At 36.1% G+C, this 18,568-nt stretch overlaps 1 protein-coding gene across 7 annotated transcripts in view; it reads left to right on the plus strand.

Moving 5' to 3' along the window:
- TCF12 (transcription factor 12) overlaps positions 1-18,568 on the plus strand; it is a 418,189-nt gene that overhangs the window by 172,644 nt on the left and 226,977 nt on the right. For 5 of the 7 annotated variants that reach the window (XM_064361328.1, XM_012442993.3, XM_012442995.2 and 2 more), the window contains exon 4: positions 7,990-8,063. In XM_064361328.1, coding sequence (XP_064217398.1) covers positions 7,990-8,063 — 74 coding nt within the window. Of the gene's footprint in view, positions 1-7,989; positions 8,064-17,424; positions 17,487-18,568 lie in introns of all 7 variants that reach the window. The other 2 variants (XM_012442999.3, XM_021666221.2) reach the window with 1 other exon arrangement.

The raw sequence follows: 18,568 nt of genomic DNA on the forward strand, positions 1-18,568 counted from the left end.
GGTTGCAGTGAGCCCAGATTGTACCACTGCATGCCGGTCTGGGCGACAAGAGCAAACATCCGTCTTTAAAAAAAAAAACGACATAATCCTTCAGCCTGAAGAACTTCTTTTAATATTCCTTATACCAAAGTTATGCTGGCAATGAGTTCTTAATTTTCTTTTATTTGAGAAGGTCTTTATTTCAGCTCCATTCTTGAAGGCTATTTTTGCTGAGCATAGAATTCTGGTTGATAATTATTCTCCCACATCCCCCAAACCCAAGCACTTTAAAGGTATTTTTTTCACATTTACTGGCATTCATGGTTTCTGAAAACAAGTCCTTAGTTATTTGAAATGTTGTTACTTTCAATGTAATATGTCACTTTCTGGCCATTTTCAAGCTTTTCTCTTTATTTTTGGGTTGTCAGCAGCTCGACTCTGTTATGCCTATTTATGGTTTTTTTCTTCTTTATACTCTGTGGAGTTCACTGAGTACAGTTTTAATCAGTAAATTTGTGTCTTTCACTGCATTTGTGAATTTTTTGTTGTTATTTCTTCAAACATTTTTTCTACCTTATTCTCTTAGTCCTCTCATTATTACGTATGTTAGTCTTAAACATCTCCTCTCAGGTCCCTGAGAATGTGTTCGTTTTCTTTTAATTCTTTTTCTCTTTTTTATCAATTGGATAATTTCTGATGATCTGTCATCAGTTTCACTTACTATTACTCCTGTTATCTCCATTTTCTTATAAGACCATTCAGGAAATTTCTTTTTAAATTTCAAATATTGTGTGTGTGTGTGTGTGTGTGTGTGTGTGTGTGTGTGTGTGTGTGTGTAGACAGAGTCTTTCAAATATTTTGTCTGTGTGTGTGTGTGTGATACAGAGTCTTTCTCTTACTGCCCAGGCTGGAGTGCAATGGTGTGATCTTAGCTCACTATAACCTCTGCCTCCTGGGTTCAAGTGATTCTCCTGCCTCAGCCTCCCGAGTAGCTGGAGTTACAGGTGCCCACCACCATGCCTGACTAATTTCTTGTATTTTTAGTAGAGATGCCATGTCAACATGTTGTGGTCAGGCTGATGCTCAACTCCTGACCTCAGATGACTCACCCACCTTGGCCTCCCAAAGTGCTGGGATTACAGAAGTGAGCCACTGTGCCTGGCCCATTTTAGCTATTTTTAATTAATTAATTTATTTATGAGACAGGATCACGTTCTGCCACCAAGGCTGGAGTGCGGTGGTGCAATCTCAGCTCACTGCACCCTCCGCCTCCTGGGCTCCAATCAGTCTTCCAATGTCAGCCTCCCACATAGCTGGGACTACAGGAGTACACTACCATGCCTGGCTAATTTTTATTTTTTTGTGGAGATGGAGTTTCCCCATGTTGCTCAGGCTGGTCTGAAACTCCTGGGCTCAAGCAGTCCAGCTGCCTTGGCCTCCCTAAGTGCTGGGATTATGGGAATGAGCCACCACACCTGGCTTAATTTTAGTTTTTTTTAAAATGTTTTCTTTTTCTTCATGAGATTTTCACTCTTTTTTTAAAAAAAAAAAAGGATATATCTTTTACTTCATTGAGCATAGTTAACAGTATCTGCTTAAATATCCTTGTCTGAAAATTGTATTTTAGGTCATATTGAGGTTGGCCTCTGTTTATCTTTTCCCTTGAAATTGGATTACATATTACTGTCAAAGAATTTTGGATATTATGAATGTTATTTGTGGAAATTTTGGCTTATTGATTTATTTGTTTTAGTGAGCCATTTGCTTTTAGGTTAGACTCATGGTGAAAATTATCTCTTGCCTGAGTTTGGTAGCTGCTCAAATCTCAATTCGATTATTTTATTCTCTGCTGCAAACTGCCTTGTGCCTGGCCTGTGAATGGTGTTCTAGGGCTCAGCCAAAGATGTGAGCAGAAATAAACAAAAAATTTGGGACCTCTCTTTCTCCCTTTTGGGATTCTATCGTCAACTTTCTGGTGACTGTAGTTTTGCTGTCTCTGTCCTCTTTTCCTTCAGGCCAAAAAGACAATGGAGTTTGTATTGGAATTAGTTACTATAGGTTAAGGCTGCTTGCCTGCAGGACAAAGCTTTCAGAATGGGAAACTTACCTGTGCTGAGCCCTGAGAGCTGATAAAAAGAGAAACTCACCAATTTTGTTCTCTTCTTCCAAGTTTATGTTTTCATTCAGAATCAGCCTGGTTTTGTTTACTCCCCAGAGCCTTTATGTAGTTGATTGCAAGCTAGCTAGGTATTTTCTTTCCTCCCGCCCTAGGAGTTATAGTAACTATTGTAAGAGAAAGAATAATAAGAGATTAATTCAGAGAGGTGGGAGGCAGAAATTCTAGAATATTGCAGACCATTGGGTTTATTAATAATTCTGAATGAGTTAGGAAGCCATTAGTAGATTTTGAGCACAGGATGGACATGATTTGGTTTGTTTTTAAAAGGTTGAAGAAGAGGGGTAACATTTAGGAGGCTATCATAGTAATGTAGATCAGAGATGATTTGATTGTGTTAGAAATAACATCAAACTGCCTTTTTTTTTTTTTAAGCTTTGTTTGTAGTGCTCCTATGAAAGAAAATACTGGCATTGGTCTTCAGGTACAGATAGGGCTTTGGTATTTAGAATGGGAGAATACTTGCTTCTCGGGTACATTGGGAGGGCCCTTCCTTCTTTCCAGAAATTTGACAGCTTTTAGGGGAGTAGTTTTAAAGGTAGCTTAAGAGCTTTTGTCAAGGTTGGAATGTCTGTTCAGATAGAACAAATCCTCCAGATACCACCAGATCACTATATAGTTCACATTAGACAATTCCCAACTTGCCCTCTAGGAATGTATTAGTTTAAATTCCTGGCCATCAGGCAGTTTCTGTTTTTCTTAAAAGAGACTGTTTTGGCTTTTCCTTTTGGCATTTTTCTCTTCTTTCATTAAATCAGTCACTGGATTTTCCTTTTGTATCTTTATAGGGCATTTATATGAGGGTGATATGGCTAGTAACAATAATATAGCAAAACCTATGTTTGAAAGTCATTTTCAAAATTAGTCATTTTCTTGAATGAAATTAGCCATGTGTTCATTACCTTATTGTACTGTACTTTCGCACTAAAGACTTTAATGGAACATCTGTACTTGTAAATCTTTGATCCCAACAATGCCAAACAACAATTCTGATTGGATTATTAAAGATGGCCTGAAAGGGTGATTTCTTCTAATATTTCTACTGGACTTACTTTCTTACATATGTGTTTTTTGGTTTTTAGACTGTTTTATTTGACAATTCACTGCAAAGAACCTAAATTTTTTTGTAAGTTAAAAAAAACTCTATAATGTTATATACTTTAGATGAGGTAGCATGTTTTGACTTCTGTTCAATTCCCTTGCAGTTTTCATATTTTCCTCCCTTTTCCCTTTCTATTAATGTGTAGCATGATAACAAAGCACTTGTTATTATATTCTAATTGATCCTATTTCACAGTTAATTTCTAGGAAATACCTTTGTAGATTTCATAAGCATCTAAAATGCGAGAAATACAATAAAAAATCTTGATGTTGGGATTTTAGAGTATATTACTTTACAATTGATTGCAACCTTTGATTCTTATCTAAAGGAATATCCTTACTCTACAAATAGAATTGAATAAAGAAACTTGAAGATAGACACATTTATAGCTTTGGTTATCTGATGTAGCTATCTGTAATCAGAATTCTTTGATGAAATCATGTATTGGATCCCCCTACAGCAGATGGCAATCCTGCAAAGTGTATTATGTTTTCCCTATTTATGACAGTGCTGAGATTTGATATTTTTGGAGTACATTTTACTTTCTAGAATAAAAATCTGATTTCAGTGCTGCTAAAGGGAGAGTGCACATGTGTACCAGAGGGTGAGGGGAGAAAAAGAGAGAAATGTATATGTAATTCCCTGTGCCCTTGCTCCCAACTATATGTGTGTCTCTTTCCCACAGGGATAGGTTGTCATTTATGATACCTAGCAGTATGGCCAGACTGCTTTTGCTGCAGGGATATCCTAACCATTTCTCTCATTCTTCTGTGCTTTCTGTCTCCCTGTTTCTAACTTTCATTCTTTCTTGGGTCATCAGACTCACTGCTACTACCTGAAATATTTTCCCATTTCCTTTCCTATTTCTCAATTTACCCTCCTCTTAGTTCAAGGTGGCAGAGTCTTTAGTGTTAGATCTGGTAGTGGCAAGTGGGAAGAGAAGGAACTGGTGTTCATGTTAGTAGCTTTGCTTTTGAATCTTCCCTTTTACTTTCAGGCAGGTCTTGTGTAAGTCTCATCAAACACTCAGACTCTGCAGTGTTAACCATCTTTGCTTACAGGGCCCATATGGGAAGTGAGTGGAGGGGAACACAACAGGTGCTTAGGGCATAGAAAAGCATCTCCTCCTACCAAAAAAAAAGTCTTTCCAGTTTTTGCTAGTGGATCAAAACCTAGAGATGCCTATAGGACTCTGATAGCTTGATGAAAGGGAAGAGGTACAAGAGAGGCTGTGAGATAGGTTTTTGATTGACACTAGAAGGAAAATACTTAGTCAAATCCTAAGTTGGAAGTAGAGCATAAGAAGGTAGTCTAAATCTGTGTTCTTCCTAGAAAAGGGAGTAATGCCATATGTTGGACTTCGCTAAGTTTACCTGCTCCTCTAAGAGTCTTATTCTCTGAAACTGTGGAAATGCTAATTTTACCTTTTATTACTTCTTTAAGGTCCCAGGCTTTTAGGGAACTGCCTGTTTATGTAGCAATTTATGATTGCTCTTAGTTACTTTTCTTGTTAAATGTTTTTACAAAAGAAGGAGGCAGATTGCTTTTGTTAAATTCACAAACCGTTGTATTTAGATATGAGGTCTAGAATTTAATGTTCCTTTACTGGAAAACACTAAGTCAAAATAACATGCTTTTAAAAAGGGAGCACATGGAATTAGAATATATTACATTTTATTTAATTGGTTCCATTGAGAAAAGCAGATACTAAGAGATTCTCTATATAAAAGATTAACAAGGAAAAGGATGATGTAAGTCTTTCTGTTATTGATTACCGCCTTTAATCCTGTTGAATAGAAATAGAAAAATATTAATTTATTAGAAAGTCAAGATTCAAAGTGTTTCCATCATTAATTATTGCTGAACTTTCTCTTATATCTATCATTTTAGTCTATGAATCAAGGAACTAGCTTCTCTGAAACTGTTGAATTGGCATGCATATACTAGAAATGGGAATGATGAAAATAATATGGGAATGATAATTCAGGTATATCTTAACAGAAAAATGTTACCTCTCATCACTGTATTGCAACCGTGGTGTATTTTCTTCTCAGTAAGTATTTTTTTCAGGTTTTGGTCAATTTGTATAATATTTGCATTAAGTTTATCTTCTGTGTGTAATTTCCTTTTTCTGCTTACCTTGGGCTTATGGCTGAAGCTTTGGAAAGTTTATTATTCCTGTCATATTTCTGTGTTTGTACAACCATTGTCTTTAGCAGAAAGGAGTCATTGATGCTAAAAGATGACTCTTGCCTTTGTCAGTGCCAGCCACGATCTTTTACTCAGAGTCTGGATATGTTAACAATAAAACTACAGAGCTTTGAGTTTAAAACCTAGCCAGATTCTTGTTACTCTGTAGCATTCTTTGATCCCTTATCATGTCCAATATCAGTAGTATATATACCACTCTTTAGCTGGTGACTCCGTCATGTAATTATTGCCATTTTATTTAATTATTCTATGCCTTTTCTTTATAGAAGGAAGTAGAGTCACTTGATGAAAATTGAATATGTAGTTTCACATAATTTTGTGTGAAAATATTATCTCTTAAATTTTGCTTCCGATGTTTTCTGTAACTGACACCATCTTTCCTCTCTCTATATATTTTTACAAATATATTTAAAATTTGCATGAAGCTGGATATAGTGGTTCACACCTGTGATCCCAGCATTTTAGGAGGCCAAGGTGGTAGGATTGCCAGAGGCCAGGGGTTTCAGACCAGCCTAGGCAACATAGTGGAAGACTCGGTCTCTACAAAATTAAATAATAACAATAATAATTAGCTGAGCATTGTGGCATATTCCTTTAGTCCCAGCTACTGAGGAAGCTGAGGCAGGAGGATCACCTGAGCCCTGGAGTTTGTGGTTTCATTGAGCTGTGATCATCCCATTGTACTGCAGCCTGGGTGACAGAACAAGAACCCTGCCTCCAAATGAAATAAAAATTAAAATACACATAAGCCTTCTATTTATTAATCATTTGATATAAGAAAATACAGAGTCATAAAAAGACTAAGTTATGGTTTGATTATTTTCGTTAGGACAATATTCAAAAATAACTTTCTGTTATATGTTCAATAAAAGTAAAAAATACAACTTTTCATACAGTTATTTGCAGTTCCATGTATTAGTGGATTTCGTAGATTTATAATCACATTTTTCTTGGATTGAGTTTGAGAGGAATACTAGCTGCTATTCTGCAGTGTTGGTTGCAAAGAAAATGCTTGGAAAATAGCTCACCGGTATCTAATGTTACTGGAGAGATGGTAACGGTGTTTTTTACATGACATTCCCCAAACTCATTTGTATCTCTTAAATTTGGAACTTTAATACAGGCTTCACAGGAATGAACAAAACACTGTTCACATAATCCCTGTGTTTTCAAAGCTTCTGGTTCACTTGAAATACTCATCTTTCCTATTAACTCTTTTTTAAAAGTAATTAAAATATTCGTTAATCACTTGATACAGGAAGTACAGATTCATAAAAAGAATAAAGTCCTATTAACTAAGTTAGTAATTAGTACATTCTACTTTGGAAACTGACCCCTCCCCTTTCCCTGCTTTTTGTTACCAATCCTTTCAATTTGGCAATTCTGTCACTATAAAAGAGCCTTGGCAATCTTTGCAAATTAGTGGAGAATTTGTGGCAATTAATTTGTTACATATCACATTCTCACCTAAATTACAGAGAAATTACAGTGGGACTTCCAAGAATATTTTGAAAGAAAGGTAATTTTCTGAACTTAGCAGAATGTTACCATTGTGATATTTAGGCTGTTCTCATGAAAGAATGAAAGAAGTCTCCTATTTCTGTGTTGATGGATTTCATCATAGAATGAAACTCAGAAGCGGGTTAGAGAAGTGTACCCTCCTAGCAGTCAAGGATGAAAAAGACTGACATCTTCAAAACAGAAGAGGTAGAAATGGTTTGAGTGAGAGACCTCCAAGTCTTCCAGCTTTTTCTGAAGACTGATTGGGAGATGAAAACGATGGAGCCCAAGGGTTAGAAGATGTATTAAGGATGCACAATGAATTGTTTTTGTTTTTTTTGGTTATGATAACTAATTCTTTCTCACTGTGAATTTTCCTTTGTCACCCTCATAAGAGTAGAACCGCTTATTTGAAATCAAATTGTGTGTAATTTTAGAATAGATTGAAGTGCTGCCCACAAAATTACGAGGGCAAGTTGTCATGTCATTTTGATTTTATATGACTAATGTTGATTTGATATGGTTGACAGGTATATTTAGTTTTATGTCTTCAGTTATGAATGTCTGATCACTGATCAGAAAGAAACCAATTTTATTAAATTGAATAGTTGCTTGTCTTGCTTCATTTTCTAAGGCTTAACTATGTAAACTGAATTATTCATGTTTTCATATAGGCAGTACTAAACAAGAGAAAGTTTGGGGGTTTCTCTGCTCCTAGAAGTAGCAGTGCAGGGCGTGGGGCAGGATGGAGAGACTATTCCCCATTCTAAAGTCTGCAAAGAAATATTTTCCTTCTGGAATTCTATAATTTATATAGGGTATTGCATGAAGATTGATGGAGCAGTGATGAAGATACTTTGAAGTAACTTATACTTTACAGGTTTCTGAGGCAAGGATTGATACTTAGCTGTTCCTCAAAAATGCAAATACCACTTGCTGAATTGTACTTTGCTGTCGTGTACCAAAAAGAATCCACAAAAGCATGTTTTTAGATATACCTTTGATTCTCTTCTCTTTTTAGGTATGGATGAACGAGGAGGTACGACATCTTGGGGAACAAGTGGTCAACCAAGTCCTTCCTATGATTCATCTAGAGTAAGTTTGCGGCTCAACCCTTGATTAAAACTGTAATTTGGCAGACTAAGTAATTTCGTTCATATATGCTCTGTTTCTTAGGAGAAATGAAGATTAATTTATTTTCATGGAAGTATATTAGAAGACCCATTAATTTTATGATAGACTTAATTATTTTTATAAACTCTCAAACTTTGGAGATTTATTTTATTTCCTACAGTTAAATTTTCTTGGTGTTATTTGTGCACCTGGACTGTCTACAGTACTCTTTACTAAAGAGCTTGGAATGCCTAAGTGCTCTCCAAATGTATTTAGCCATTTTTCTTTATGTGTTGTTTATTTGCTTTGTGAGATGGCAGTGGCTTTCAACGTACCAACTTCTAGCCTTTTTCCCTCGTCCTTGTTCCAACAGTCTTCAGCCCTTTGCTTCAGGAATAACAGCCCTGCCTCTTCGAAGCATATCAAAACAGACATGACTGATGACACTCCTTGGTTGACAATTAAGAGAAAATAGGACAAGCTAACCTTGTACACACTGAGATCCCAAGGTTAAAGCGTTTTCCAGCAAAAAAACAAAAAATTAACAAAACTTTATAAAATTAGATCAGGCGATGGAAAATTAGATCAAAGAATTAGAATAAAATTAAACACTGCTCCCAGACTCCCGGTAAACTGATCAGGTTAGGAGAGACTTTTCCAGACTGGGTGCAGTGGCTCATGCCTGTAATCTCAGCATTTGGGGAGGTCAAGGCAGGGCTAGATCGCTTGAAGTCAGAAATTTGAGAACAGCCTAGCCAACATGGTGAAACCCAGGTTCTACTAAAAATAGAAAAATTAGCCAAGGTGGGTAGGCGCCTGTAGTCCCAGCTACTCGGGAGGCTGAGGCAAGAAAATTGATTGAACCCGGGAGGTGGAGGTTGCAGTGAGCAGAAATCATGCCCCTGGGCTGAAGCCCAGGCCACAGATTAAGGCTCCTTCTCAAAAAAAAAAAAAAAAAAAGCAGAGAGAGACTTTTCCAAAAGGCCGTACTTTGAATGAATAAATTTCTCATTTCTCTGAAAGACAAGCATAAAATTTAGAGGTAGTTAACCTTAGAAGTAAATTGCCTTAATGTGAAGAAAACTGAATTTGAGATTGAAACACATAGTCTCAGTATGAATTACACAAGTTTGTATTGAAAAATGCTGGCAAGGCTTGGTGGCTCATGCTTTCATGCCTGTAATCCCAGCACTTTGGGAGGCCTAGGCAGGTGGATCATGAGGTCAAGAGTTGGAGACCATCCTGTCCAACGTGGTGAAATCTCGTCTGTATTAAAAGTAGAAAAATTAGCTGGGCATGGTGGTGCATACCTGTAGTCCCAGCTACTCGGAAGACCGAGGCAGGAGAATTGCTTGAACCGGGGTGGCAGAGGTTGAAGTGAGCTGAGATCGCTCCACTGCATTCTAGCCTGGCAACAGAGCAAAACTCTATCTCAAAAGAAAAATGCTGAGTTATTGTTGTTGAGACAGTCTCGCTTCTTTGCTTGTGCTGGAGTGTAATGGAATGATTTTGGCTCACTGCAACCTCTGCCTCCCCGGTTCAAACAATTCTTCTGCCTCAGCCTCCCTAGTAGCTGGGGTTACAGGCATATGCCACATGCCCGGCTAATTTTTGTATTTTCTTTTTAGTAGAGACAGGATTTCATCCTGTTGGCCAGGCTGGTCTTGAACTCCTGACCTCAAGTGATCCACCCGCTTCAGCCTCCCAAAGTACTGGGATTACAGGCGTAAGCCACCGTGCCTGGCCAAAATACCTTTTGAAATACAGGGTTTTACTGTTGTATTTGGCTGTAGCCTATGTTTAATTTATTTTAAATCCTTTGGAAAGAACTGGAATACTCATATGAAATCCAAAAAGATATATAAAAAGGCTGGTAAAGGTGGGTTTTTGTGTTTCCTGTTAAGGAATCAGAGGTTGAGAAAGCTACATTATAGTATAAAGAGCCTGATGCTGAGTACGTCAGTACTTGGGTTTTACTATCAACTCTGTTGTGAACCAGCCATTTAATCTTGGACACATTATTTTTGACTCGAGGCTACTTAAACTGGGAGGCTACTTAATTAAACTGGTTTGTGTCCAAATTTCATTCCACTCTTAAAAGCTTCTGATTCTTTGAGTAATATTATGAATATGTGAGGTACGATCCAGTTTAGATTTTGAAGGTAGGAGTTTTATGTACTAGGAAACTCACAATACTATTTATTAATATTGGATTATTTTTTCCAGAGTCTTGAGTTACTTTATAATAGCCTGTTATTTCTTAGAATGCATTAAATGGTGCCTGAGTGCCTTATATTGATCTCTTTTGCAAGCCCCCACCACCCCACGCCTTTGAGTGCTGCATAGGATTTTAGAAGAAAAAGACATACTAATGTATCCAAATACTTATGTAATGTGTGATCTGGAAATTAAGTTTACCTTCAGAGATGGAATCCAAAGCAATTCTTGCTTGTCTTTTTGCTATTTATAGGTCAAATGTGAAATGCTGTATTTTACTCTTTATTTATTTTTAGTGTATATTATGTACAGTAAGCAGTTAAATTGATTATATAATAAACTAATTTTCATAGAACCGTAGAACCACGTATGTATTTCTGTCTATTGAGAGATCAGATAGAGAGGGTTTAATACTACCCTTCTTTATTTTTGTTCCCATTGAAATCCATTCTTCCACTAATTTTTCTTCTGTCCTAGTTATTGTCTAACTCTAAAAGGTTTGGTAAAATAGTTAAGAGGTTTTTGGTGTTGTCTTCAAAAAAAAATTTGGATCCAATTTAAAGTTATTATTCCCCTTAATTTTTCTTGCCAAGGAGAACTTTATGGTTGTCTTTGAAGCCTCCCTCAGTACTACTTTATAGGAAAATTATCAGCTTTTGGGGTTTCATCTTTTAACATCATTCACCATCTTGATCATTTTTTTCATAATCATAAGCATAAATGGGTACAATTGTATTAATAAGAATGTCAGCTAAAGTACTTCATTCTCCTATTTCAGTATTACTGAATTTCCTAAATTCCTATTTAAGTACATTGAGGTTCTTAAATTCACAAATAAATATGGATGCTGGCTAAAGACTAGTTTTGACTTTAGTTAAAAATATGTCAGCTTAAACTTTAAAGAAATTACAGATACTTTTGTACAAATCATGTAAATGAAATTTATTTAGACTTTATTATATTGTATAAATATTACATTTCCATCAGCAAATTGCATTATTTAAAAATAATTTTATTTTCAGTAACATCATTAAATAGAAATTTTTTATTTTACTTTTTATAAAATTTGAAAATGCTTAGTAGGTAAAAAAAAGGAGGTATTAGAAACTTCAGAATGATTAATTTATTGGAGATACAAAATACATGCTTTAAACTTACATGCGTTGCACTATCTGAGCTGCCATTCCATATCCCCCTGCTATTCTCATGCAGAACTGTAAGGTAGAGACAATAAGTTCTTAACAATAATATGAAACCATATTTGACAGATGAACCCTATTAATATTATATGACTATATGTTACTGTATGAAAATAGTTACACAAAATCATGTTGATTGAACTTTTATTTAATAGTTTTTCAAGGAAAATTTTTGCTATGTATACTATTTGCCTTATAGGGTCCTGACTTAAATTGTAAGATACCATTCTACTGTAGCCTTGACGCATAAATAAGCTCCACCTGAGTCATGAAGTTAAGTGGTCACAAACTTTTAATCTTTGTTAGGCTTATACCCATTCTTTCAGAATTAGGGAAAGTCACTCTAGCACAGCCCCAGTTTGTGTGCCCGCCCCTGCTTTTACCAGATCCATCAGAAAAGTACTCTCACAGTGTAGAGGTGGTTAAGTTTCTAGTTATCAGAAACCCCTACAGCAGACCATTCAGTGAAGAGGTTTTGCTAGATAGACATAAAAATAGACATTGTACCTAAGAGTGGTTATAGAAGAAATGGTAGGCATGGTCAGCTTTCTTAGGAAATGTGGATTTCACATTTCCTATGTGTGTCTTAGCATCTTTGAGACACCCAGAGGGAACAAACATTTGTGTGTTGTAAGCTGCAGACGTCGCTACTTTTGTTAGAGTCCTGGTTTCTGCACTGTTCATCTGCTGCCCACCTGTGCAGAGAGAACACACACACACATGAACATATAGATAGAATCATGTTGCAGATAGCTCTTTCAGTTTTAGAAATTTGTGAATGTGGTGATCAAGGTGATGCACCGGAGACTGAAAAGAGCAATTAAAATCTCAGATAGTTTAGACGTGGGCAAAAGATCTAATTAATGAGTTTGTTCCCTCCCTCCCTTGTTTTTTAATCTTTATTACATGGAAATGTTGGTTCTACCAGGCATAAAGGCCAGAGAATATTGTGGTTGTTCTTGTTCACTAAAGTGTTAATGACTTACTCTAGTTGCAGATTTTTTTTTCTCCTCAGAAGGCTGTGCTTAAGAGCACAGACTGTGAAATCATACTGCTTGGGTATGAATCATAACTCTGCCACTTAATACCTGTGTGATTCTGGACAAGTTATTTAAATTTAGTGTACTTCAGTTTACTCATCTGTGAAATGGGGATAATGATAACTGTTTCATGAGGTTGTTGAGGATTAAATGAGGCAATATGTGGAAATTGCATAGATCAATGTCTGATGTGTGGTGAGTGCTATATAAGTGTTTGCTTTAAACCAGTGTATCTCAGAATTCATCTACTAGATGTATATTTAACAGTTACACAAATTTAAATGCACGGGTACATTTGTAAATATACTGTATTCTAAATGTAATAAATAAGAATTATTTACCGACTCAGTCACGCTTAATCTACTTTTATTTCTTTTAAATATATGAAAGACATAAATAAAATCAATTTGTCTTCTACTTCAACTGTTCATTTCTTTCTTGAGAGGGGGAAAACAATAGTCTCTTCCTGCCAAACTTGGATATAAAAGTTTTCAGTCTCTCTAGTACAACACCTTATACATAATGGGTGCTCTGTACGTGTTTGCTGGATATAATAAAATTGGGGAACAGTCATTAGATTGACTAGATTAATTGGGCTGGGAGGTTGAGGAAGGAAAGAATCAAAGTTGATTTAAGATGAAGCTTGAAGTAGGTGGTGATGGTATTAATGCTATTAAAGTGATTTGGAAACTTGTACTGTGGAAAAGTTACTTCACTTCTATGTATCTTAGTTTTCTGATCGCTAAAATTATAATTTTACATACATTTTATAGGGGTTTGGTGAAGATGAAATGTAATAATAGGTATAAAGTATTTCGTTTATATATATGAAAGCTGCTATTACCATTATTTATAATAATTTCAAGTACATTTTCACGGTTATATTTCTTGATGTACAAATTCTGTTTCTAGAAGGTTGTGTAGTTATTTGAGTTTGTGGAAATTTCAAAAGGCCGTGTCATCTTGATTTCTCTGCCTTTTTAACTGTGTTAGCCAACCTAAGCCAATCTCTAGAGTAAAATATTTAAGTACCATTGAGGTTTAAGAACTGTGGCAGGGCTCTCAGGAGAGAGAAGAGTATATTGATACTCTTTTCTAAGATACAGAGTTGGTCATTCATTAATTTAAAATACAGACTTGAGTTTATTAGTGGGAAACTGCTGATAGGAATTACATTCATAGACACCATCAGTGATCAAGAATTGGCATTTTAATTATGAGCATTTTTCAGCCTATATGTAATCTATTATAGTAGTTATTTTTAAAAAAGAAGCAACATTATATTGAATAGAGTTTGAGGACTTTTTTAAAAAATAAATTGTTAAATTTCCACCATGGTTTTCTCTTCTCTCTGTACTATAGCTTGCAGAATGAAACAGTCACTTATCTTTTTGCTCTTTCTTTCCTCTGTTTTACAGTACCATAAAATTTTCAAAACTGAAAGATGCATTGGCTATTTATGTTCTTTCTCTTTATTTCATACATGAGGAAACTGAAACACAGCGTTGGAGATTTGGCCAGATATAGATTTGTGCTGTATGTAGAGATTTGAGTAGGCTATATGACTAGCAAATGACAACCTCTGGTGTGACAGAGCTAAGATATTCTGAATCTTATGTTAGTGCTTTTTAAACCCTTTACTTTAGTACTTCCCAACTCAAAGAAGAACTTTACATTTTCTGCCCTGTACTGCAGGAATGGGAGAAGAGAGAGGAGAAAGGTGAAAAGAGAAGAGGATCTGCAGCTGATAAAAGAGGGCATGGGACATGATATGAACAACAGTTTACCTAACAAGTATAGTATATTGTGAGGTAGAATAGCATAGAATTTAAGAGTTTGAACATTAAAATAAAGCTGTCTTGGGTTCTATTTCTGCCACTTCTACCTTCTCACTTTGTGGCTCTGGGCAAGATCCATCCCTCCCTCCCTCCCTCCTTCCTTCCCTTCCTTTTTTGACGGAGTTTTGCTCTTGTTGCCCAGGCTCGCGGGCAATGGTGCCATCTCTGCTTATCACAACCTCTGCCTCCTGGGTTCAAGTGATTCTCCTGCCTCAGCCTCCCGAGTAGCTGGGACTACAGGATGCTCTACGATGCCTGCTAATTTTTTCTATTTTTAGTAGAGACAGAGTTTCTCCATGTTGGTCATGATGGTCTCAAACTCCCAACCTCAGGTGATCCGACCACCTCAGCCTCCCAAAGTGCTGGGATTACAGGTGTGAGCCACCGCGCCTTGCCAAGTTACTTCTTTTTACCTTAATCTACCTTCTTTTTTTCTTTTTGATTAAAAGAGGGTGGGTACTAGTAATTACCTCACTAAAGTTTTGGGGTTATACTTGTTAGTGCAAAGGGGAAAACCAGTTGTGTGGTGATGATTTAGCTTTAAAATACTTGATTTAGCTGCTGCATATGACTCAGCACAAGATGATTTCAGAATTTTTTTAAATTAAGGGATAATAATAGGTATGTTCTGAGGCTTTTTGTTTTAGTACATGCCATGACTTTTGATAGCTATAGCAATAAAAGGATATGAGGATTCAACTTATTTAAAAAGCACCAGCAGTGGTCATTTCACAGACCAGTTGTGAAAAATACAGATGGACAGCAGCCTTATAGACTGAGCTAGGTTGGAAATGAAAATATGTGGGCATAAGGATTTAAGTATTTCTCCGGTCTTCAAAAGTTCATAGACAAAGCCCTAGATTGGGGACTTGAGATAAGGGAAACAAAAATAAATAGAAACTCAATGAAAGTAAACATACAGCTTTCAGATTCTATGGAAACTAAAGTCAGCCTATAATATTATCTGGAAGAGATTAATGGCATTTCTCTTGCAAATCCTGGACCATTCTTGCCAGATACAGCTAAAGGGAACTTTAATTTTATTTAATGCTCTCTTGATTCCTAACAGGTATTCATTATTTGTTCATTAATGTGGAAGAGCTTGGCTAAGAACCTCTCTGTAGTTTGGAGGTAGTGAGTTAGAAATAGGCTAATGAAACCTTGGTTTCTCTTATGTGCTGTCTATACAAAAAACCAGAGATCATTCTGACCTCAGCAGGGTCTTACTGGCTGGAGGTTTAGAAAGAACTAGTGGGTAGTTCATTTACATTTGACAGCAGATGCCTTAAGAATGTGTCTGTGGGCAGAGGCAACCTGTAGTTTTCTTCTTCCAGCAGAGCCCAGTGGCATAAGAACAGTATAGTTTACCTGCTTTTAAGTAGATGGGACTTACCATGGTCCTCCAGTTTTAAGATGCTGAGATTTGTAAATGCATTCAGTTTCTTAAATGTTAAAGATGAATAAATGTATATCTTAGAGTTCAGGAAATATGCTTAGACATATCAGTCATATTTGCCTAAAGAGTTACTTTTTACGCTGGGTGTGGTGGCTCACACTTGTAATCCCAACACGTTGGAAGGCCAAAATGGGAGGATTGCTTGAGCCCAAGAATTGGAGACCAGCCTGGGCAACAAAGTGAGACCGCCTCTCTACAAAAATAGGAAAAAAATTAGCCAGGCCTGGTGGTGTGCACCTGTGGTCCCAGCTAGTCAGGAAGCTGAAGTGGGAGGATTGCTTGAACCCAGGGATTGAGACGAGTGAGAAAAAAAACAGTTACTGGTTCACACCTGTAATCCCAACACTTTGGAAAGCTGAGGCAGACCTATCACTTCAGTCCAGGAGTTTAACACCAGCCTGTGCACCATGGCAAAACCGCTACAAAAGAAAAAAAATTTTAGCCAGGTATGGTGGTGTTGACTGTAGTCCCAGTTACTTGGGAGGCTGAGGCAGGAGAATCTTGAGCCTGGGAGGCAGAGGTTGCAGTAATCTGAGATTGCACCACTACACTCTAGCCTGGGTGGCAGAGTGAAATCCCATTTTTTTAAAAAAAAAAAACTTTTCTAATTCTTTTAACACAGCAGTGGAGAAGCTATAATTAGGCAGCAAATAACTAATTACCAAAATAATTTTATTGGTTATCATAAAATTCCAGAGGAGGGAGCGATTACTTTGGATGGTCAAGAAAGACTTAATAGACTGTTACAGGACAGGTAGCGTTTGAATAGGGCTGGAAGAAAGTCTCGAAATGTGGATTGATGGAAACAGTACAGTGGTCTCATCACAGAATTCAGTAGATAGTAGATCAGCTTACTTTGTAGCTAAATAGTATGAGATAAGGCATAAATAATATGAGATAAGGCAGGTAACATTTCTGTAGAAAAAATGTTACCTATTCTTTGGGAGCCAATTAAAAATAGATTTTATACACAAAAAGCTTTATAAATATTAACTTATTGTGATATGAAGACTGGATCCAAGGTGAAAGAGTGACAGAAAATAGAATGATCTGGAAAGGTGGTACATAGACCCATTCATAATGAAATAAGACTTGGATTAGGATAGGGACCCAGGTTGCAAAGTTACGTAAGAAATTTCATAAAGGGCGAAACAGAAAACTGATACAACTAGGTGACTGGAAAGAATACAAAATCATATAGAGTCACTTCACCCACAAAATGATAACTCCTGAATTAAACTTCATGTGTTTTATTTAGGCTTTGTCAAGTTAGCTATGGTTGTATTAAACCAAACTGTTTGATTTTGATAAATAGTTTTCCTTATATTAATACATGGAAAAATCGAGTTGTGTGAATAAAGAAATGTAAAAAAGCTTTCATTCAGTTGTCCCATTTGTCATTGATGGGTAATAAAGGTTAGTGTTAACTTTTTCTTCTGCAGTGTAGATATTTTCTCAAAATTGTGTATTTGCTATTGTTTTTATTTTTGAAGGGGAAAAAGGTATAAATTTTATAGCTACTAGGAGTTCAAATACAGTAATTAGAAAGGACACACAAATTTTGAAATAGTATTTTATGCCTCTCGATCTCAGGTACAATACACGAGATGAAGCAGTTAAATAGCAAAGCAAGACAGAAGGGACAGAGAATTAAAGTAAGTGTTTTCTATATATTGCATCTATGTTCCCATTAGTCTCTGTTTTGTTATGTAACTGCTCCTTCTGATTGTTCTGAATGTGAAGAAAGCTATGAGTAAGAAAAGGGGTGTGTTTTAAAATTAGGTTTAAATAAAGCCATAAGAGTAAAATGTTTTTACTCTTAGTTCTCTTTGAAACAGCACCTGCCTGTAAATTATAAGCTAAATGTTTTTGGATAAGAAAAAATTGGATTGTGATGATGTAAGTGCCTTTAAATCTCTTGCCAGCAGATAAGTGAAAGAAAGCACATACTGATCACATTGCCTATGTTTCCATTTTAAACCAATTAAAGCTTCTATTTTTTTTTCAGACTAGCCTTTCTTCTTGGGAACAACACTTACTGAGATGCTTTGCTGTACTTCTTTTTAGAAAGAACCTTCATGTCAATTTCTCACTTTGCTGTAGTTAGTAGGCCCATGAAATAACACCTTGATCAGGACTGATCTAATCTTTATGGTTCTCTTTTTTAATCATCTAATTGTTGAGATTTTAAAGTTCACAAGTAAAAATCAAAGCATATTAATCTTTGACTCTTTATGTCCCTTTTTGTAGTTGTTGAGATCTTACTTTCTTGACAACCTGTTTAATATTTTTTTTCCCTAAGTTTGGAGATTGCTTATTTGTGGAAATAAAAAGTAGGGTAAATTCTGACTGAACACTTTTTTGGACCTACTTAGGTTTTTAAATTAATAGGAATGAAATCGTAACCAGCATTTGTCACAATTTAGCTTACAGACTTTTACATGTTACCTCCGTTGATCTTCACACCAGCTCACCAAGAAGCCATTTTTAAAATCCTCTCCATTTTAGAGGTGAGGGAATTGAAGCTCAGAAAAGGTAGATAACTTACTAGATATTAAATACTTAGTACTTCACCCAGGCCGACTCTAAATTACTGTTCCTTTCTACTATGTTGCGTTTGCCAGATTATAAAAGAGACCCCAAAACAGTTCTTTCTACTTGTACAGGACTTTAAGGACAGAGTCTCTAGAAGGTTTAAGATAGTAATACTGCCATCTTACTTCTTATAAAAATGTTA

Source organism: Aotus nancymaae, unplaced genomic scaffold (genome assembly GCF_030222135.1).
Source record: "Aotus nancymaae isolate 86718 unplaced genomic scaffold, 86718_ANA_hifiasm-v0.15.2.pri h1tg000041l, whole genome shotgun sequence".
In the NCBI taxonomy this organism is placed as follows: Eukaryota; Metazoa; Chordata; class Mammalia; order Primates; family Aotidae; genus Aotus; species Aotus nancymaae.